Source organism: Falco cherrug, chromosome 7, assembly GCF_023634085.1.
Source record: "Falco cherrug isolate bFalChe1 chromosome 7, bFalChe1.pri, whole genome shotgun sequence".
NCBI classification, from domain to species: Eukaryota; Metazoa; Chordata; class Aves; order Falconiformes; family Falconidae; genus Falco; species Falco cherrug.
In genome coordinates, this window is record NC_073703.1 from 1703850 (window position 1) to 1726880 (window position 23031).

The following is a 23031-nucleotide window of genomic DNA, read 5'->3' on the forward strand; positions in this document are numbered from 1 at the left end:
AAGGATACAAATGTCAATCCAATATTCTCCAACAGATTAAACTATCGCAGTTTAAGCAATAGGCTAACCTTGTACCTGAAGGTTTTATTTCAGATGAGACAGTAGTTACACATTCCATTTTAACCTTACTCATATCAGCCAGCCAAGCCAGCACCACAAGTGCAAACCACAAAGGTAACATAAGGCAAAAGAACTGGTATAAACTTCTTTGTTCTGCTTAATTTAAGTGTGACGATTCAGTCAAACCTCATCTTGGTCAAGTACGAGTTGCGGGCAGTAGACAAAGCTCAGAACTGGGATTAAAGCTACTGGTATAGTACCCTCAAGCATGCAGATGACTTAACAGCAGCTAGTGGTCACTGGCATCCCTAAAGCCATTCAGGTCAGGAGACTCGATGCACATCTTCCCAAGCGGTAACTGGCTCTCCCATGTCCGCTCAATGACCCTGACTGGCTAATGCACATTTTTATTGCTAATGGGCCAAGATATGTACTAAAAATAGAACATTGCTGTCTTATGAGTCATTTCATCACCACTCTTTTTCTAGAGAAAGTGTAGCATTACATAATTCTAGAAGCAACCAAATAGTAGAGAGGAAGCAAAATGGGGATCACAATTTCAAGTTATTAATCCAGCTGTACAAACCTGGACTTGCTAACATGCAACACACACTGGGGGTGGGGGAATAAAAAAAAAAACAAAAAACCAAAACACCTGCTTTTTGATGTTTAATATAAATCCCACTTCAGGTACCACAAAAGTCCTATTAAAGTTCTGTTAAGTAAGCACATCACCTTGGACCCAGAAACGAAAAAGCAAATTAAAGAGTTTAGGACCGCTTTTCTATAGGGACTCAAGACATATTTAATCAGAGGAAGGATGCACGTTGACATCATGACCAGCTTCCGCAGGCTTTTCACTGATCTCAGCAACAGGCTGCAAGCAGCTATATCTCCACCTCGCTGCACTGCCCTGATGGCGCTCCCTCACCTCCACAAAATGGCGGTCATGCGTGCCCCAGGGCCCACGGTCCTCACTCCCTTGGCACCACCGGGCTGTCCCACCACACAGCTACACCCAAAGGCTGTTGGGAGACGAGGGCGACGACAGTCACACTCCTCTCAGAGAGGCAGCAGTCACGCTCCCCTCAGAGAAGCGAGGGAGGCAACAGTCACACTCCCCTCAGCAAGGCAGTATCCACACTCCCTCAGGGATGCAGCAGACCTCAAAATGGACGAGGCACGCAGCAGCACTGAAACCAGTGCAAACCAGCGCGCTGCCTCATTGGCTCTCGTTTCCCTGCCGCCCGCTGATTGGTGAAAATTCCCCGCAGGCGCTCTCTCTCCCCTCCTATTGGCTCCTGTTTCCCGCTCAGCTGCTCGCGAGCCGCCGGCGCGATGCCTCCCCCTGAGGCGCTGCTCAGTCCGCTCAGAGCCGCCATGGCGGAGAAGGGCGGTGGCGGCAGCTGCCAGCCGGGGCAGGCCTCAGCGCCGGGCGGTGGTGGCGACACCTCCCTCCTCAGCAGCGCCACAACGTGGCTCTTGAAGCGCTACGGCCGCTTCCTACCCCCGACAGACTGCGACTATGAAGGGCAAAACACCTCCTCTTGGAAGGTGACGGGCGACGGGGGATGGGTGGGGGGTGTGTGTGTGTACTGCTTGGTTTTGCTGTGTCTGGCTCTAGGGGGGGTCTCGGAGGCCGCTGTGTGGCAAGCAGTAATAAGGGAGGCCTTTGCAGGTATCGCTTTGCAAGTCCAGAGCTAATGCAGGAATCGGGAGAGATTGTACTTCATGAACTATTAATGTAAACACATCAATGATATGATAGTGGCCCACTTTTTTTTTTTGTTCCTTCCCTCAGCAGTGATCTGTGGTATTAAAAACTATAGATCAAGTTGGAAGAGTCCAGATGGTCATTTAAAGTACTAAAATCTGTATATGGGGTTATAGTTATTAAAAAAAATTAAGTGTGCTGCCTGTCTGTGGGAGAGGAGGGCAAGTTGCATTAACAAGAGGTAAATTATACACCTGAATTCTAACACCGACCTTTGAAATCTTTTATTTTGCGCTAGAAATGGGAAATGTAGATCCTGTGCTTCCAAGGCTAGATTTTTGTTTTGTCTACCTTTTTAAAGGTTTTTGAATCAAATGAAGAATCAGGCTCTCTTATCCTCACCATTGTTGTATCTGGCCATTTCTTTATTTCCCAAGGGCGAACAGTACTGGTAAGTTTCTTATGTACAAAGCACATCTCTCCTTTCATGTTGGCATCAGTATTAACTTTGTTTCCCTTCTGAGCTTCATGTTTTCTCCCACTGAAAGGAAACTGCCAATTTTGTTTTGCTTATGGTAATTCTCATGTGCTGCTTTCTCTGTATGTTTAGCAGAATACTACTAAATGCATTATTTCATACTGAGGAAGTGTTTCTTCTGTAGTTTTCAAAATCTAGATTAAGATGTAATGCTAAGCGCTGCTGATGTTGAAAGAGACACAGGGTTTTTTTGTGATTCTTCTGCCTAAGAAAACAGGGAAAACACACCATTAAGAAACAGATAAAAATATAATTTCTTATCAGATTTAGTATATGATCCAGCTAGTTTCTTGTCAATGAACTGTTAGTATTTTGGTTTTGATAATCTGGTTTAGGAAAGGGTATGGGGTTTTTTTATGTTGAGTAATATGATCTAACATACAACTTATATTCATGGAGACAAAATAACAGCCTCAAAGTTGTGTCAACTGGTTTTTCTCTAGCCTGTACTTAACCTAAGTATGACCAGCTACTAAACCATAAGGATTTCGCAAGGAGACCAAAGAGGTTAAAAGAAGCACTCTCTCTTGGAGCTGGTTTGATACTCATGACAGAGAAGGCCTGTGCTGGAAAGTGGAATCAAGTGTGTTCCAAGCATATAGCCAATACCCGGTGGTGATAAATAGGAATTGGCTGATAAATATATTAAAAAAACTATTACAAAGCACTGAAAGATGCTGCAGTATTAAGATAACAAAGACTTTTTTTTTTTTTTAATACAGAATGTATAAGAGAGTATGTTGTCGCTTTAAATATGTATAAACTTATAAATTAGTTTTTACTGTACCTCTTAAAAGGTCTTAAACTTACATAAATATATTGTAACTATAGGGGGACAACCAAGGATACCCTTGAATTTTTTTTGTCTGTGTGTTAAGAATGTTGAATAGATAATGAATGAGCTAACAGAGAGCTGTCAGCTGTCAGTCTGAATACCCCTCATACAAGATGTGGTATGTGACTCACATATTTAGTGAGGACAGGTTGAGTATTCTTGGTCAAGGTATAAATGGAAAGTAGAAAGTATTTTAGCAGTTGTGTTGTGTAAGAAAAAGGTATGGAGTATCCAAAATCCAAATAGTTAAAAGAAACACAGCTGAAATGAGACTTGCTGCCATCTCTTACCGAATTCTGTTTGGATTGAATTGGTGCAGAATGCACCTCTCCTGGCATTGGTCCTGTTTTCAGTATCCTGATCAGATGGCTGTAACTATTTAGTAACTAATAGACTTATGTTACTGTGTAGAATGTCCTTGAAATAACAATCTAAAGGCTAACTGAAAGTTTTAACAACTAATTAATGAGCAAAAAGGCGCAGACAAAAGCTGTAGCCCTTCAAAGACTGCATCTGGCAAAGACTGCATCTGGCAAGTAACAATGGGCAGATAAAAGTGTGCTGTTGTAAGGGATGAGTGCAGGAAGTATAAGAAAAGCTTTATGAAGACTTAGCTGAGAAAAGCACTTTCTTGCAACTCTTAGATTTAGTGGCTAGTGAAGCTTTCAGGCAGCTGCCTTGCTTGAAATGCCAGATGAGGAACTGCTGAGATCTGTCAGGTCTAAGAGACACTAAGATACTGCAGTAAGATCACAGCCTAAAAACAGTGCAGAATAGAGGTGGAACAGACATGCTTGGTAAATGTGACCAAAATAGAACACTGAAGGTTTAAAAGAAAAGAGGTGGTGGTGGTTGTTGTTGTTGTGTTTTGTTTTTTTTTTTTTAAACAAACAACACCCCCCCCCCCCCCAACCCATGTATTTATTTTGGCAATGCTTCTATGCCAACCTTAAGGCCAAAACAAACACTGTTTTATTAAGTGTTAGAGAAAAGTTATACAAAACAGGTGTCATACGCATTTTAAAACCTGACTGTTAAATCCTTTGGGTGCCGTTCTTTGAGTGCGTGCAATTGGAATCATGCTGCAGGTGTGTTCTGTAAATACAGAATTAAACTAGTGTGTATGCCTTCTTACATTTCTCAGAGATTGGAGCAGTTGCAGTCCTCCCAACCATTCCTGTTAAACATACCTGACTAGCTGAAAAATCTAGCAAATACTCAGTCTGCTGTTTCTGAACCTGGGCAGCATCTTCAGAACTGTATTAGGTTTTCTATTTACAAGGGATTTGGTCCAGCACATCTGGCTTAGTTTTACTGCTTAGGTTTGTTCCTTAGGCACATGCCCTCCCAGAAATGCATCCCTTTTCCCAACACTATCCAAGACTGATATGTAGCGATCAAATTCTTCCTGGGACAATCCCAGTCTCCAGGTATCTTTTCAGTCTTTGAAGAATAGTCTGTGGAATCTCTTTAGTAAAGCAGCCAGTATCATCAGCAGAAAGGTAACACACAGGAATTGTGCTGAAAAAGACAGCACAGGCAGTGATGCTGTTGGTCAGTAGCCAGTAACAGCTTACAATGCAGTAGACTCAAAACTAGCCAAAACTGCACAGGCCACTGGTAACATTTTGCAAACTCCTTCCTGAGATGCCACGTAACAAAAAGTTGTGGTACTGTGCAGTCTGTGTTATTGCTGTAGAAATAATCAGACTGTAGAAATGGTTAATCTCACTTGTTCTATCTCCCTCTAGCCTCCAGCTCTCAGGAGTTGTCAGAAACCTGTCACAATATTGAAACAGGCTTTGCACGACTAAGTACATATAGCTCTTTTGAATCTGTCACAGACCAAATCCTCTCACTGGGGGTCCGTTATAATGGACATTTTGTCACAGAGGATAATGTGCAAGTTTCTGTTCCAGAAGGAATGTATCAAGTTTGATAGAATGCCACAATTGTTGGAATGATTCAGTTTGTGGTTTTACTGTGTACGCTTACTTGTACTTGCTGGCCTAGGCTACTGAATATTTTCTTTTTATTGCCAAGGTGTTCTCCAGCACATAAATGCTGCCTTACTTACTGTCATTGAAGTTCCCTCTGATGTACTTACTGTTTCTTGCTATGTAGTTAACTGCATCCTTTAAGTTGTTGATGTCTAGTCTTTTAGAAGATCCATCTTCTAATCCCTACTTTTCAGTCCTTTTGATGTACTACAGACTCCTGGTTTTGAGGGAACTGGATAATAATTATCATAGCTTTGTACCTTGTACCTCTGCATAGGAACACAGTGAGCTACAAGATCTGTGTCACAGGGACACCGTTTCCTTCTCAATTCGAATAGCTATATTGTATTGCTGTAAAATTTCCATGGATTAATTAAGGGATTTTTTTCCCCTCTAACAGTAATCCAAGAATGAATTGAACTGCTAACCAAATTCAAGAATTCATTCAGTGGTAAATGTTCCTAACTCTAATCATTTATTTTTTTTTTTTTTTTTTTTTTTTTACTGCAGCAGTAATGGTAGAGCAGGAACCCCCACCCCAAGAATTTTAAGATGAACATTCTAAGTAAGAGTTTTAAAAAAGAAAATTGTCATCCAACATCTGTAACGAAGAAAACTTATTAATTGGATGCTTTTAAAATGATTAAAACTGTAGTATAATAATGTATTCTTATCTCTTCTGGTTTAAAATTGGCAAGCAGTGTAGTAAAATCACTGCATTAATAGATGAACTATCTTGGTTTGTACTTTGTTTTCTTTAGGAAGATAAAGTCAGAGTGCATCTGTTCTTCAGTGGTGTGTACATTTTACAAAAGCCAAAATGAACCATTTTAGCTGCCAGCAAGCTCTGCGTTATGCTGATAATACTGTGGGTGAATGCATTTTAAAAAGTCCAGCAAAAAAAAAATCAGTGTTGCATACTGAAAAGCGTGAACTTCCAGACTTCAGCTGTTCTGTATTTCACATAGAACTTTTCTTTGTTCATTCTGCAGTGAGTAGTGATGTTAACTGAACTAATGCTTGCCTGAACTCAGTGCTGATCGGCTTCATAGTTGGTTTTCCACTAAAGTAGTATCAGTTGGCCAATATGCTAATGATAGCTCCCAATGTTTGCTCTCTTAGCAAGCATGGGTCCAACAAATACCTTTTTTTGGATGAAGGCATATTTTGTTGCATTGCCTAGTGGTTCTTGCATCAAACTTATTCATGTCAAGTGAAGATTTATGAAATACCAAAATAAATGTATTTTCTGTAAGGCACTCTCCTGTCAGTGTGAAAACAAAAGGAGGTAGATGAAATGTAGACACCAAAGAAGAGGATTCACTAAGTAAAAACTCAGTCAAAAGCTATGTACAATGTTCACTACACCATTTGCACAAAACTGAGGTAAAAGACTTGTATAGAAATGGAATTCTTTATTTCATTGGTGGTTGGATTAACATGATCCATTCTAGGAAGAACATTCAAGTGTTCCTGACTTGGTATCAAAATATTTTCTCTGTAATGGATATATTTATGTATTCTCTTAGTCCTTTTAATTTTCTTAAAGCAAGAGTCTTAAGAAACCTTTTCCTTAAAGAATGGTAGCTGTTTAGAGCCAAGTGAGACTATTGACTCTTCTATGATCCATTTCTAAGAACGACTTTTATAAAATAGCAATAAAATAGTCACACATTCCAACAACTGATTTTTTTTCCTTAGACATGCAGAAGACTACAGAGTTATTTTAATGAGCAATAAAATAGGAGAAAACATAATGAAGTCCCTTCTAGAAGTCTTTTTACTAATGGAAGTTGAAATACTACTTTCTTGCCAAAAAGAATGCTACACTTTAAACCAGGCACATTATTAAAATACCTTGTGCTGTGTGCACTGCTCTGTGTACACACCTCTGGTGAGCTGCCATAGGTTTGAAACAATTGATTATGGTATCTGAGAATGCTCCAGAACTGCTTATTAAAGTACTTCCCTGCTACTGTAACAAATAATTGTGGACATGTTCAGTGTTTCCATCAGTTGCTCAAGGACACCAAAGTATTTATTTTAATGGCTAAATTTTGGGGGTATGCATTCAAGATCACTTTAAACATTCTTTAATGACGCTGCCAGGGACATACTTGAAGCTATCTTAACAAGGAAATGACTGCTTTCCTTTAAAAATACAATCTACTTCTCACGATCAGCCAAATGGAATGAAGAGGAGAGTAAATGGAACTTCAGAAAATGGAACATAAAAATTCCCGATGTGTAATGCAAATCAAAGGGTGTTTTGATTTGGTTTTCTTTAAACAACGTTCTTCAGTTGGAATTAAATTACATAACATATTTTTAGGACCCGTTCTTGCTGCAGTGTTGCCTAACAGACTGCATATTTTATGGTAGAAAAACCTCATACTGTAGATAATGGAATTTTACAGGAATATCTCAACAGCATCTCTGTAAATTTCTGGCCATACTTTCAAGATACACCATGTTCTGTTTAACACAACTCTTATTTCCTATCCCTCCTTCAAATCAACACATCATGAAAACTCTATTTTAGTGGTTTGATACAATTAATTCTGGTGCTAGAATTCTTAATATACTATAAATTAAACAAATTGAAATTGTGAAGAGTACTTATTTAATAGGATAAAATTTATCTAGAGTAATTGATTTGTGACCTGATCTTTTAAAGTGTAGACTCAATGTCCTTAGTGCCTTCCTGGTCCCGTCATGACTTCTCATAAGCTAACAGTGCTTAGGATACAGTAGATTCTAACTCATTAATTAGGCAAGCATTCAGCAGACATTCTGATGTTCCTGATGCTCTCTTTGCAGTGCTAAAACTTATGCACCAGATTTTTGAGATGATATTCACAACAGTGCCTTGGGAAGATGAAGGTCCCTGGGCAATAAATAAGAACATTTGATGGAAACCTCGGGAAGTGAGCAGGTTGCTAATGCTGCTTAGTGGTAGTTGCAAAGCCAGAGGAAGGTGGTTCTTTTTATTAAAGGTCCTATGACTGCTATTTGAAAGAGCAGAAGGAATCTTAGTTTTACTGACTTATTCAGTACCACAACCATAGTTCAAAAATTTCAGTTTTAGTTTATTTTAACATGTGCTGTTGACATGATTGTTTTGGATAAGCTGAATATCTTTCTGCATTAGCTAGCCTGTTTCTTTGATATAATGATACATTCCTGTTGTATAATGATTACATATTGCCGATTGGCAGCAGCAGAGTTTTAAGGGGTTCTGACCTTTACTTTCCTCTTGCCCCAATTCTTCTAAACCTAACTATTAGAACAGCTTTTAAAGAGTAGCGATGTGTATTAATGAAATGTATTTACCCTAGAGTTTAAGGTATTGGTCTAGGGAAGTATATATTTTGTATTGGGAATTGGAAAAGAAATTTCTTGACTTACTGATGGGATGCCCTGAAGAGCTTTAGCCAACTAAATCCATGAGCACCCAGCTCACCTCTCTAAGTCCCTGATCAAGTATACTGTTCTAAAGATTAGATTAGCAAAAAAAAATATTCAGGTTCTCATAATGAAATACCAAGGTTTGCCCTGAGTTAGGGGCTTATCTTCCCTATTCACTCCTTCAAGGGGCTGTAGTTTTTACCTATCTGGACGGAGTCTTTCTAGAAAACTGACATCTGGCAGCATGTACTCTTGCACCCTACACTTTGCACTTTGGAAAAAGACATTCACTGGTTGCTGACTCCCCTGGGCAGGCTGTCTCGGGGGGGGGGGGGTGTTGCGTGTGTTGCGTGTGTTGCGTGTGTTGCGTGTGTTGCGTGTGTTGCGTGTGTTGCGTGTGTTGCGTGTGTTGCGTGTGTCCTGTATTTGCTATGTCATTTAGCTTTCCTGCTTCTGTAGAGACAGAGCACTCTGTTTAACAAGTTCAATCCTGATGTGTTCTTTTCCACAATCAAACAAGCTTAATAGCAAGATTTAAGATCCGGCTTCTAAGAGATTGGGGGCAAAAAAAAAAATTGCATGTAGAAAGATAATGCAAAGCTTAACATCCTTTTATTCCTTATTACAGTTAGCTTGCTGTCTGTCTCCCTTGGTTCATTTTGGTTGGGGTTTTTTTTTTGCCTTTCACCTCTTGCCACTTCCTATTCTATATTCTGCGGATCTATTTGAGATGGCTAATGCTTACACTAAGAGCTAAGGTACATATAGCCTGGAAAGCCCATGATTTCTGCTGTGGTGTCATCCCAACAATGTTGTATGTGACCCATTCGGATACTGACATGTAGCTTGGAAATTTTTGCAGGGACAACTTTCTGCTTCCCCCACTCTACAAGTTGTCATGTTTGGGGATTATTTTTTTGGTCATGTTGATACTCTTCTCACTTCAGTTTTCAAGACGGCTCATACTGCAGGAATAAACACTATTGTATTTGGCCTTATTTAGATCTCAGAAAAAGATACCAGTAAGGCAGATTTCTACTTCTAGGTGTGTTTAAAAAAATAATAATGAAGATCTGATTGGAATTGTCTTCAAAGTTCAATTTTCACAGCTTCTAACTTCAAGAATTACATTTTTATTTTATAGTCATTAATGAAAAGAACTTCCAGGTTTTGTATAGAATAAGCAGCTTTCTAAATAAAAAAGTGTAAAACGGCAACTCGCATTCTCTTTTGGGAAGGCAATGATTTAAAAATTGGTATTTTTTCAGTTATATGCATTTGATTTATAATCTATATGTGAAGTTTCAAGCATGCGCAGTTTCTCTTGTTGTAATAACCTATTAATAACTTAATTAATAAATCCCTATCAAAGAGGTCACTATCAAAACACTTACTTGTAAAAATGTTTTCCAGTTTTGCTTAAGTTTTCTGAAAGTGCCTGTTTTGCCTGTCCTTTAGTGTTCTGTATAATACTTGGAACATAATTTACGAGCTTTTTCAGACTTACCTGCTCTCACATTCTTACTTTTACTGTCTCTTGAGATAATAGTTAATAGCAGTTTCTGAACTACAGTATTTCTGTTGCAGACTTTTATCTGATATATTAACCACATTGTGGAGATACCTGGAAATAATATTACCATTCCTTTGTTGCCAAATTAGTCACTTCTAAGAAAAAGTAAGGTGTTTTTCAGTATATATGTTGAATAATAGTAGTACCTATAATAAAAAGGTCCAAAGCATTAGTATTTGTAACAATATTCACTATCTAGGTTTGAAGCGTGGGTTTTTTTCTGAAAAGATTTCTCACTGTACCTTACATCCTAGTGTGGTGAGTAGACCCGTGGTGTGGAGTTTGAGATGGGATGACACAGTATCTGGGCAGCGCCTCTCTCTGGCTGAGGAAAACGGCGGGTTATTTAAGCCATCCCCACTGGTTTTGTGCAGTCTTGGACGAGCTTGCAGGTGGGGCGCTCGGAGCAGCAGAGCATTTTATCCTTCACCAGAAAAGTGCTTTCCCCAAATCTGTTACTTCATCCTGCAAAAGCCCCGTGAGGGGTACTGAGCTAGTTTTGCTCCCCAGTTATGTCTTGGTAGCTTACCATGGGAAATGAAAGGATTAAGGAACCAACACAGGTGCCTCCCTGGAAACAGAGCATGGTCTTTGGAATTAAAGATTGCTCTGTTTTCTGGGGAATTGTACCACGATGCTGCCCAGCCTGAATCAGAATGGTGCAAGTGGGATGATGTCTGAGGCCTTTAGCTTTTCTCTTCTGCCATCTTGCTTCAGGTTTCACACAGAACCACTCTGGCAGCTATGCACTGGGATATTAATAAATACAATAAAATTCCTTTGATCTCATGCTGAACTCATCATTTCTTGCAAGTGCACATTCCCAGTCTGTGGGATACCCAGCTGACTCCTTAATCCATTCCATTATACAATGCGTACATTCATTTGGAACTGTGAACTCTGAGAATAAACTGTTTTACTTGCATTTTTTGACCCTATTATAAGTGGCAGCCAAAACTGGAGAATGTGTCTTTGTGTGTGGCATTCTGGGTCTCTGTTTGTCTTTTTAAAATATGGGTTGTAATTTAAGGGCAAAGTATATAATGTTTGTGGCAAAAAGAAAAGTTTTTCTGGTTTTCTTCCTATTGTTTATGCATAGTTCAGTTTAATTTGAAAACCATCTGTCTCATGAATGAGTGAATCCAAACTAATTGATGCAAGCCAGCAGAGCTGAACTTTTACACAGATGACATTTCTTAAATACATATTAATTTTTAGTTATGATACGGTTGCCTAAAAGCCTTGCAATCTCGTGTAAAATGGGTAGTCTGTTCCTGTGTTCCTATGTTGCTTAGCACCACAGGGTTTCTAGATGATACAATAATAAAAATATTCATAAATAACATGCAATACCTTCCAACATAGTTCACAGGCCTCATCATCCAGCAGCTTTGTGAATGCTGAAATATAAAATCAGTACAAAAGTATTTCCCAATTAATGATGCACTAGATGGCTGTAAGGCTAGGCCAGCATTGTTGGCTTCTCTGCCTCATTTGAGGTGAGGTCACATCTTGCCTGCTTCTAAAATACTTGGGAAATATGTCGCTTTGTTTTCTGCTTCAGCTTAATTCCTCTCAGGGTTCTTAATCTGAGAGACTTAGATTTTTGCCAGAGATGTATGAAACTGTTTTCCTTTAATACAGTGTTGTTATAAGTATGATTCTGGAGAATGACATAGGGAGTATATGCATGATTGAATGTTAATGATGTAACTTCGAAAAGCACTGCCATTTATCTTTTCAAATTGTAAACGTTGGAGGTCTTGAGTTCCCACCCAGTTCTAGGTTGCCTTTTTGTCTATATTCCTGATTAATCTTATACTGCCATCTGGCTTTGCTCATGCTCAGTACTGCTCAGCACTGCCCACTGAATATAAAGCAGCTAAGGATGCTGCCTGCTGAAGGGGAACAGTGACCACAGCTGCTTTGTGCTCTGTATTGCTGTCAGCATGGTGGCAGCAGCAGTCTAGAGGGACTACTGCTTTTTTTTCTCTGGCAGCACGTATGTCCAGGACAGATTTAAAGTTAATTCATTATCTCTAGAAAGGCACAAATAATAGACTACAGTTTCAATATATTGCCATGCAGTTTCCAGTATCTTCCCTGTGCCTCCTGGGTGCTGGCAGAGATCCTCTCGACTTCAAGCAATCGAACAAGGGGCATATTGATGGCAGTCTTCCTTTTTGTTACTTGGAATTCACTTACCTGACTTAATATGCAAGTTTATAATTATTTCACTGTTGACAAAAAGAGAGAACTGTCATCTTATTTTGTCTTAATTCAGGCAGCCTCAAATACAAGTCTGTGCTGACTGAGGTAACATGGAAAAGCCATAAGGAACAGAGCAGACCTTAATATGGTGCAAAATCAGTCTTACTTGCTGCGTAGAATTGTGGAAAATCTAGTGGTTCCGGAGTGTACTGACAATTACTGATGTAAACAATGTAACCATAGAGTTCAGTTTGAGTGTTTCTGCAGACCTGAGTTTGTCTGCAGAGTTTTCCCTCTCCTTTTTCAGGTAGCTTCCTTGTGCCAAACCAAGTCTGTTGTATTGCTCAAGTACTGCACAGAGTTCTTCTATTTCGTTTAGCTATTCTTAGTTAGTTGTTTCTGCTTGGGTAGTATACAGTCAGCCAAAGGTACAAGAGGAAAGGAAATACTTTCTGCTTTGTTCTTCAGTTAATTAAACTTGAAGTAAATTACATTTCAGTTAATCAAATTTTGGGGTTGGAGCAGAGTAATTAGGAGTACATAAATAAAAATTTCAAATACTCTTTTTTCCCCAGCTTGTTTTATTGCAGAAACAGGACATGTAGAAGGACGACAGCCTGGGAAACATCAAGAAAATAGTTGGTAGGAAAGTTAAACATTGGCTGCCTGTTATGATTTCTTTGAAAACAGTTATTATTTTAAGGAGACAACATTTGTTCAACCTACCTCTTACAGTGAAAGGAAAACCACTATAAAAATAGACAATATGGGGACAGCTCTTTTTAAACAAACACAGTTGGTGTGTATCAAAAAGAAGAACTATTTTAAATGAACAGAGTAAGCAGAAGTAGCTACAAGATAAAAATGGCCTAGTGAAAAAAGAATGGGGTATTAGAATTGCTCCACTAACAGTGTTTTGGGGCTTGGCAGAGGAATCAGAGGATGACCAAGTGTCAGTGGAGAAACTCCCTATGACAGGAAGCAGTAAGCATGTAAGCACAAGCAGCTGTGGTATTCAAACATGAAAATAATTTCCTAGGCTGGCTGGTTGTCCAGGATTCTGCCTGGTTGCTTATCTAGAGTGAGCAGTTCTGAACTGGCCCATACATTTTGAGAAAGTATGGATATTCCCCCCAATATAAGTAAGTTAAAAGATGTTCAACATTTACAGCTTTACATGACAGAAATAAGTCCTTGTGCTGAGATGAAACTCACCTGAAGTTAGCTTGAATTTATTTCACAAAAAATAAATATAATGCACTTGGTCTATTGCATTCCAAACAGTTAAGAACACTTACTTTCAGAATATTTGTATGAACATCAAGAATATAACCTTTCTGCAAGGGACACTTCAAATTTTTTTTCTGCTTTATATATTACAGTTCTACATACCCCATCTTTCTCTCTGTTCTGACTTGAGAGCCTATCCCCTGTCCCGTTCAGACTCATTGTGCAACCAGTTGTTTCCCTTCTTGAACACGCTGCTGGCTGTACCTCACTACTCTCACTTCAAGTCTGTTTTCCTTGCTTGCTTCCTTAGTAGATCCCTTCTAGCAACTACGGCAGCAGGAGCACAGCACAAGCTGATAAGCATCGTAGATGGATGTCACTCCACGCCTCCGCTAAAGTATTTCTTGTACACAAACAAATCGGCATTTTGTACTTTGTACAGCCATGTAATAAGACCTCTTTGCAATCCACATGCACAATTGATGCTGATTTTTTGCTGTTGCAGATGCTGCTATTCCCATGCTTTTGGCATCACGGAAGTTCTTGACTTTTGATGTAACTTTCTGCTCTGCACAACTGCGAGCTTAACTTGCTGATGCTTTTCGATTTTCAGCATTAAACAATATTTTGAACTCTGCACGGCCATGAATGTCCTCAGCCAAATTTCAAAGTAATATTTTCTACAGTGCAATTGAAAATTATATGTGAAGTGCTACTGATTATTCTAGAAGTGTTCTACCAGTGCTGCACTTTTTTCTTAGCCTACTAATCTCATCTCATTCCTCAGGCATTCTGCTCAGTATCTCCCCGCAACTTTAATGTCCATATACCAAGCTCACATTGGGCAGGTCCATTGAAAGAGGCTAGCGCAGCACACCCTGAAGGCAGGGGTGCTAAAATGCCAGATGTACAGAACAGTAAGGCTATTTCACATTTCCTTCACTACGTCAGGCATAAATTCTGACTATATAACAAACTGACCTTCTTCAGAGACTTCCTGCTATCTGGCATCAGAAAGATTTTGTTATGTGGCGGGTGGGTGCCCTCAGCATGCTGGACACAGCCTCCTGCTCCACTGCTTCAGCAGTCCAGCCGCATCACGTACTATGGCTGGAGAACACCGACTTACCAGATAAGGCGCTCTTTGCTGTTGTAAGGTCTATCATTTGCCATTTGTCCCTCTTAAGATCCAAATTCCTGTAAAAGTAGAGGACAGCTTGGTACTTCCCATCAGTCATAAAGTGAGGTCTTAGCAAGTCCTACCTTGAGGCATTTTGAGTGTGTTCAGTGCCTACAGACAGGCCAGTCACTTGCAGCATGTCTTACCTGCTGCCAGCACCTGTTTTTACAGCGCAGAGGGAAATTAGTTTCTCCTCTTGACCTCAAGTCTTTTGGGAATGATACTTGCGTGCGGCCTTACTGTGCTGGAGTCTCCCACAGGACGTGTCTAATCAGCTACGTGTCTGTGATCCAGTTTGCCTTTGATTCAATTCTTCAATCAGTTCCAGACATTCCTCTTGTAAAAGTTCAGTTTAAAATCTACATGCAACTGTCACACGGGACTACAAAGCCAGTGCCAGCATGTCAGAGTAGCAGCATCTTACTGAGGTGATTTCTTGTACCAAAATAGAACGGCAGATGGTTCCCCAGCCTGGACCGGCCCAAGATGGGTAGTAGCTCTGGCAAAAACTGCTGGCAGTCCGAGATGGACATAGCTTATGGCTCTTGACCCTTTGCACACCTATGAAAAGCAGCCTGTGTGAAAAGCCACGGTCATTGAAAGCATTAGGAGTTCAGATAAAAACAGGTAGGTGATTTGCGCCCTGCCCTTCAATCTGTTTGGGTTGTTTTTCCCCCTAGACTTTGCTAACTCATGACTGTGTGGCAGTCTGTGGAAAGTACCTTGGGAGACACAGTCCATTGCCTTGAAATTTTTATATGACTTTTTCAGCTTTCAGTGTATTTTTAGAGAATGCCAAGCAGTCCCTCTTTTTTGAAGAGACTGACAGTTAATGCAGCTGGAGTGTAAGAACATCTTTATAAAGTTATCAAAGCTGCTGCTTGTTTACCTAAGCTGCATCTGGAGGAAATGCCTCTCTGGACCTTAGATAAACCAACTGCTTTCTTCAGGTTTCTTCCATTCTTCAGGTTTGCCTGCCCTCTGCTGCCCTCTCGGGCAACTTCACGGGATGCGGAAGAATTTAAAGCTCTCTGTTGCAGCAGTTTTATTAAGCATTTCATGGAGACTTTAATAACATGCACAAATATAAATGTAAAACAAATGGAGAAGTTAGAATGTACCTTGACATAGTGGTGTTACTGGAACTACAGATTCAGATATAATCCCCTAGTGGTGTAAAAATTACACGCTGGCAATCGTTTGACAGATGCAAAGGTTGATGTATGCAGATGACTAACCTTCATTAGAGATTAAATTACATCACGTAACTTCTGTGTACCTCTGAATGTTGCATGTTTGCTGTGTAAGTAGTTTGAGTTCTGCTTTATTTCAGGAAGGCTTTTCATTAATTGATTCCTGCAAGTGGCTAAAGATAGTAAGAAGAGCAGACTGCCTGCTGCTTTGTGCACGGTCAAAGGTAACCTGAGTTGCTTTTGATATTTCTAATAGCTAACACAGTTCTGTGTAAGATTTCTTAACATTGAATAGATTTAACCAGAAGTTCTGAGATCCTGTAAACTGCCAATATAAATGAAAAGATTTTTTTCTCTAAATATTAAACAAGAATGAATTGAATCATCCTAATGTCTCTTATAACTGCTAATATTCAGGTCTTTTAGATGGCTTTCTGAGAATCAGCTACTAAAACAGCTAGACCAGTAGCTATTTTAGAGTCTATCTGCTGTGGCTAACAATTAAAAAGATAAGCAATTCTCTTACATGTACAGAAGCATGCTACCTCCGTAAGTCATACTTCACTTTGGCAAACAGAGTATCTAAAACAATTATTTAGCTATTTTGTGGCCCCTAACACGTGGCAGAGTAGCGCAGGCTGGTGATTCAGGCATTTAGTATTCCAGGCAAGGAAAGAGGCCTAGGCTTCTGCTCTTCCCCTCAGATCTCATGAAAAGTGGTTGGTTAGCCTTTAAATAATGAAATGGCACTTGCTTGTTACCAGCTTACCTACAAATCTCGGTTTTCTTCGTTCTTAGATGAACTCAGAGAAGCTTCTTACTTCTCTGCAGTGAGCACTCACCGGGATTTCCAGAAACAAAGCCTGTTTCAAAAGCAGAGGAACTCTCCCTTTTCCCTGGATAGTTTCTGGGCTTTGTTGTTTCAGCAGAAACACCTGCCTCTAGTTTAACTCTCTCTACTTAACAAGAGAATTCATTTAAGTCAGAAACAGGAATTCTAGAGAAAGATGATGAGCCCCTTGTTCAGTAACTGCTAGAGGCCAGTTTTAACTGTTTGCCCCATTCACAGAACTATTAAGGCATACAAACACCTCAAGTATTCTGAGATGTTCTGGTATTCTCCCCTGACAGGAACTGTGTCACAGACCGAGTTATAGTAATTGCAGATAATAGCAATATCCAGAATAGCTGAAAACTGTAAAAATTCCTGTTTAGTTATACTTTGATCCTTTATCTGATTTCTTTTATGGAAGATGCATAAATATTCTTTATAGGATGCTACAAACCAAACAATATAGTTTGTAGAGGGGAGAATGTCTCGCTAATTGCAAGATAAAAGCAGATGTGAGGCATAATAAACATTGTTTAAATATAAGGACTCATCTTGTTTCAGAATAAGCCTAGTCTAATGGTGGCACTAGGAACTGCATAATTATCTTAAACTGTTTTAAATTCATGGGTTATGCTTGCCTGAAACCAAAATGCCTTTGCTGTCTGATTTTTGTCAGATTCGTATAAAATGTGGAGTATCACTGAAGACTATCAAGTTGTTGGAGTAATTAGTTCTGATGAATTAGGAGATCATCAGTTTCCTTTACAGTTAATAGAACCAGTTCCCCAGCACCGTGTTAAGGGATTCTGCGGCATCTCACAAGAAACAAAATCAACATCACAATCACTTTGAGGCTTGAACAAAGCTCTGAGGGACAGTTCAGAAAAGGAGGAATATTAACATAGTCTTACATTAATTCAGTGCATCTAAATGTTTACTTACAATAAATTCTCATGACTTAAACTGGATCTAGTGGCATTGCAGTGGTCATATCCTATGGTTTCTCTACTTTAAATCCTAAATTGTAGCTGAAGTGATTCCTTAAATACTGTCAGTGTATATAGCTTTCTTGCTAACCTTCAAAAATATTTTTAAAAATTCAGGAAGCCAGCCACACTGTGTAAGGGGTTACACCTCAACCCTGCTAGACCTAAGTAAGGAAAAAGGCAAGCAGAAGCCATTTAAGCAGAGGAAAACAAGCAAGGCCTTCAAAAAACAGTTCCTGTATCTGAACACACGTGGCAACCAAGGAGCATGGGCAACAAAATATTACACCATCATTTATCTTGTACTCCTGTTTTTTTTAAGTCATGAATATTACATTTATAGTGAAACTAATCATTACTTAAGAAACATGATTTTAATAGGCCACTGTGGACTCTTAGCTAGCAGAATGAATCTCTAAACTGTATTTGGAGAAACTTAGCATTAATATACTTGAAGGAACAAGACATATAGAGAAGACACCTGTTGCAGATCACTACTGAAACTCAGCTGTACTAGTGGAAATTTTATTCAGCAAAGCACAAGCGTCTAATTCTGAAGCCGTACCGCTCAGATACACGCTTGTGTCTTATGCTCAGCTGAAAGCAACAGCTGCGTGGCTGTGACTGCCCTTTATGCAGCTCCATCTCTAGTAATCACTTATCTCACATTAGTCTTTGATGTGCCTCTATGTATAAAAACCTTTCTACATGAAACAATCTGTAGTAGCAAGACAAATGTTCTTAAAATTCTGCTAGTACATCATTTCCCACGCTGTTTTCATTGAACTTGTCCCCTGCCCCAGTGTGGGAGGAGGTGCAGATCTGACCATCTGAGTGACCTCAAGGTTCTTTAATACTTCAACTCTTATATGGTGCAGGTGTTACTGCCCAATAGTCAGTCTATGCTAAAACTTGAGATCATCTTAGCTGAATTTGAGCGTGCTCTTCCCATAAAGGAAAAAAATGTTTAATTTACAAAGTCTATTGTTTATAAACAGCAACCTTAAGTATTTCATGGTCCTTGTGAAAAAGCAGAGGGCAATACAAATTGCTCAGACTGAAAAGTGATTTGGGCATTTTAGGGGGTAACTAAACCAAGTGGTCCCTGCAAGTCTCCAAAGGAATTCAAATTAAGATGGAAGTTACCTTTCTGTCATAATGAGAACTCGCCTGTCTGGCGTATCCAGATCAGTTCTCGGTTACATGATGCTGACCCAGTTAAGTTGACATCTTGGTTAATTAAAAACTGGCCACTGGTAAAATAAGTGCTACAGTCTGGATTGCTTTGACATATTTCCCTTTAAAAGGCACTGACAAGCTTTTTATCCTTACAACGCCCTAAAAATCAATTTATGCAACACAAGCATCTTAAAATAACATGCATGTAAACATATAGGCTATCACAAAGAGCTGACTCATCTTAGAGAGCAAAATCTTTAAAGTGAAATATGTCCTTGTACCCATGTAATCAGCAGCCTTGCAGTATGTCTAGTCATTTAAAAAAATGGTTTTGACATTGAAATCTCAGAAAGATGAAGACCTAAATAAGCTAGGTCAGTCCAAGGAAAACTTGCTTCTTTTCTAGTACTTCAACTGTTTTAAGTTTGGAATTTCAAGATCAAACTGAAAGTCCCATTAATTCACTTCCTAAACAAGAGGATTCAGCATACACCTGCCTTACATTGGCTCGATGTGCTTAGGATGAGCTTACCAGGCACAGCAGGCTCTTCAGTCACATCTTCAGTGCAGTTTGCTGAACCTCATGTACTCAGGAGACATAAAATACAGTACCAGCCCCACAATCTACACCGAGGGGTCCAAACTATCCGGGGTATTTTTAGTATTATTTCACTATAGTAAGTAATGCATTTGAGTTTCTGACGCTCCTAATCAACTGTGTAAGCTAGTTTGAGGAACAGCAGCATTCATTTGGAATGCCAAGTGAATTTATATTCAGCTCTGCACAGCAGACCAGGTAGGCAGGTAAGGCTGGGTTTGATGCACGCAGTAACATAAATCCTACATGGAACATCCCATTCCCAGAACTTTTCGTTTAGATTCCAAAGTTAACTTCTGCCTGCTTTAGTGTAATTTAATTTTTTGTCACACACAACTGTTCAGAGTTGACATATGCTTATAGGGTGCTACTTGCAGCAACAAGAACTTGATTTCCCTGCTATGAGTGTAAAAACTCTGTTGTCAGGGTGAGGTTTGTTCACTTGGCTAGACCTTGAATTAGCTGACAAGTGGCCCTGCATACTTACCATTTTCTTTTGGTGGTGTTTTTTTTTTTGTTTGTTTTTTTTTTAACTGATTTTTGAACTGTAATCATAGTCTTCTGGATTACCTGCTGCTGGGAAAAATAAAGATACAGCAGGGAAAACTTGTTTCTTTGTTTTTAAATGGGTGCAGTGACGCAAAAACGTATCACCTTCTTCCTAACTGTAACGAATAGGAATTTAATAAATCAAAACAGCTTGAGGGGATTCACAGTTTTTCATGTCTTTTTGGGTTTTGAGCAGAATGAATGCCGCATGTTACGTGTTCAGTTTGGTGGAGATTCAAAAGAACAGATGCTGGAACACTGCTGCAATTGCGTTCAGAAACTCACAGAGTACGTACCTGTTGAAGTAACTGATGAACAAAGCCAGAAGCTCTACCACAGTCTCAGTCAGCAGGCTAATGGTGAAAGTCAAGTGAAGGACACGGAACAAAAAGCATCAGTACTCTACATAGTAAGTAAGCTTGAACATATAGACAGAAAAATAGAAAAATAATCAGCTATTAGCATCAGACCTTCACAGCTAATAGTCAAGATTTATTGTTTGTTCTTTAAGCAGATTACTTATACTTTGGGCTTTGCTCACTTCTTGAGAAGCTAAAGCCAAGAATGAAAGGTGAGTTTGCCATGGCAGAATGCTATTGAACAGCAACAGTCGTACTGTTGGTACCAATAATGTTGTTGCTCTACAAGTTGGGCTGAAAACTTCACTCAGGAAACAGAATTGACAGCTTAGACAGTCTTTTCAGTGATGTGGCCCATGGGAAGGAAAAAAGCATGTTCCTGGCGAGCGTTCAGACATGGTATTTTTTGAAGTTACTTCCAGTCAGTAGTTTAATAGTTATCTTAGTTTAGACATGACAGTTTTAACTACAGGCTAATTATTTAATGTCTTTCATTTTTAAAGATTTGAGCAGATGTGCGTTCAGGTTCCATAAAAAGATGCCTTTTCACTGCATAAGGTAGCTGAGCACATTCTCTTCCCAGTATCTCTAAAAATGGAACTACTTCCCTTCTTGCACATACCCACACTCTGCCTGGTAACCAGCCCTTATTTGCATTTGATATTTTCTAGCCAGATGAGCCTCTACCAGATTCCTGTACAAGCCTCGGAAAAAGAAGACCTGTAACACAGCTAGCGCAGGTAAAAGAAAAAATACTAATTACTATTTAGGCCCTGTAACTGAATCTTTGGGGCACAGAGGGCAAGCTGTCTCATATTCTGTAAACATCTGGTAAATGTCTTCACTGAACATCAGGATGCCATCATCTATACCAGCAAAACCACAGGATCTTGTGTAACAATCTACAGCTAGGAAATAAGCTGCAAAACCAGGTATTTGGTGGTGTAGTTACTCCGTTTGCATAAGAACAAACCACACAGAGAGCACACAAATACCCAGAGGCCACATCCAAATAAACGGCGTTGTCATTCTTGACTCTGCAGAACTGATTTCTGCAGCCAGAGCTGAAGTCTGAAACCACCGATCTTCCCTGCCCCACAGCACAAGATCCCCGATTCAGCTGGTGGCTTCACTGGGAAGCCCAGCGTAAAGCCGTATTTAAAAATAAGTCGTTTACTGTGAATTTGGGACAGCAGAAACAGATGACTGAGGAGAAAATGCCGCTCGTTCCAACCTCTGCTCTTCTGCCGTTGCATCTATGGGTCTGTCTCACCCTTTTCCCATATCCACAGGGTATGTCCCACCAGTGGTATCAGAGACAATTCCTACGCTCCCTACTAGGAATCTGCTATCCTCTAAACTCAAGGACAGCTGCTCAACACCCCTGTTCTCAGGAAGAGCTCCCTGTACTCGCCAGCCAGTGCCGAGAGTCGTAGCACACGTTATGCTGTGTGACTCCCAACAGTTCTGTTGTTACTGTCCTTGTACAACGCAGTGAGCCTGCTCCAACAAGCAGGAGTGATCGGACAAGGCAGTTTACCTTTAGCAACTGCTATTTTTCGTGACCAGTTACTGTTTTAAGGGGCAATATTAGGAAACATAAATTAACACCGCTGTAAACCCCTTCTAACCCCTGCTCTTCTGTAGTCCCTGTACAAGATGGGAGCACGATACCTGCTCTCAACCAAGCTTTCTACCAGCAAGGCCTGGTCTTTATTTGCTGTACACACTCCTCCTCGCTTAATCACCAACAAATTCCCCAGCACAAAGACTCCTTGACATCAGTAGTTTCCTACATCCTCCTCTACTTCTGCATCAGCTTAACACCGCTGCACTCTGGGCTGGGGTCTCCTGTGCCCAGGCCCACAGGCTCGCTGCAGTTTGCTCAGGGCTGAGCTGCTTCTCCCCACTTAACTTTGGAAATGCCCTTTCAGCTGGTGCCCTGGAACACTGGAGCTAGATTTCTCCGTTTCCACCACCCCAGGAAGCTAGCAGAAGCATTGGTTTTAAGCATTCTCTTGCAGATTTTTTAAAAAATATACTCAACAATGTTTAAAGGTTATTTTTTTTTTCTCCACCAGGAAGACAGCAATAGTGCAAGAGGAACCAACAATAAAATTTGTTGTTTATTTTTTCCCCTCCTCACAAGCCAAACACAGCTACAGGTTCCAGCGTGCTGGTCCAGCTGCCCTGCCCTGTCCCAGGCTCCAGCAGCAGAAGTCAGGCCTGGAGCCAACAGCACTTGGCCTCTCCCCACTGGCGCTGGCGGGACTCGGCTCAGCCTCCCATGGGCCGCACCGCTACACACACCGCGTGCGTTACCTCTCACATCCAAGGTGAGTGCAACGCCTGGTTTTTTGCTTCCACAGTCTGTGCTGGAACAGCAGCCGGAGCTCCCCGCTGCCCATTGGCATTCCGCGTGGCGTGCGCAAGAGCTGGGGCCCTTCATTCGCTTATGTCTTTTGGATCAGAATTTCCCAGCTTTCGTGGAAGACGTGGAGAAGGAATTGAAAAAACTCACAGAAGGCTGAGAAACACCAGCTTATTGCCCCAGGAACAGACACTCCGGGATGCCAAGCACTAAGG

At 40.3% G+C, this 23031-nt stretch overlaps 1 protein-coding gene across 1 annotated transcript; it reads left to right on the forward strand.

The window, feature by feature from the left end:
- Positions 1–1440: 1440 nt before the first annotated feature.
- Positions 1441–23029, forward strand: REC114 (REC114 meiotic recombination protein). Its single transcript, XM_027802807.2, has 6 exons — positions 1441–1614; positions 2136–2225; positions 16083–16166; positions 20283–20456; positions 21117–21185; positions 22815–23029. Exons 1-6 carry the CDS (start codon positions 1441–1443, stop codon positions 22974–22976), a joined length of 753 nt encoding a protein of 250 aa, XP_027658608.2. The 3' UTR covers positions 22977–23029.
- The last annotated feature ends 2 nt before the right edge of the window (positions 23030–23031 follow it).

Excerpts from the sequence above, each read along its gene's own strand:
- REC114 (XM_027802807.2), top strand. The coding sequence starts at position 1,441 with ATGGCGGAGAAGGGCGGTGGCGGCAGCTGCCAGCCGGGGCAGGCCTCA. Across the intron at positions 1,615-2,135 it reads AAAACACCTCCTCTTGGAAG|GTTTTTGAATCAAATGAAGA; the intron begins GTGACGGGCGAC and ends ACCTTTTTAAAG. Across the intron at positions 21,186-22,814 it reads CTGTAACACAGCTAGCGCAG|TCTGTGCTGGAACAGCAGCC; the intron begins GTAAAAGAAAAA and ends TTGCTTCCACAG.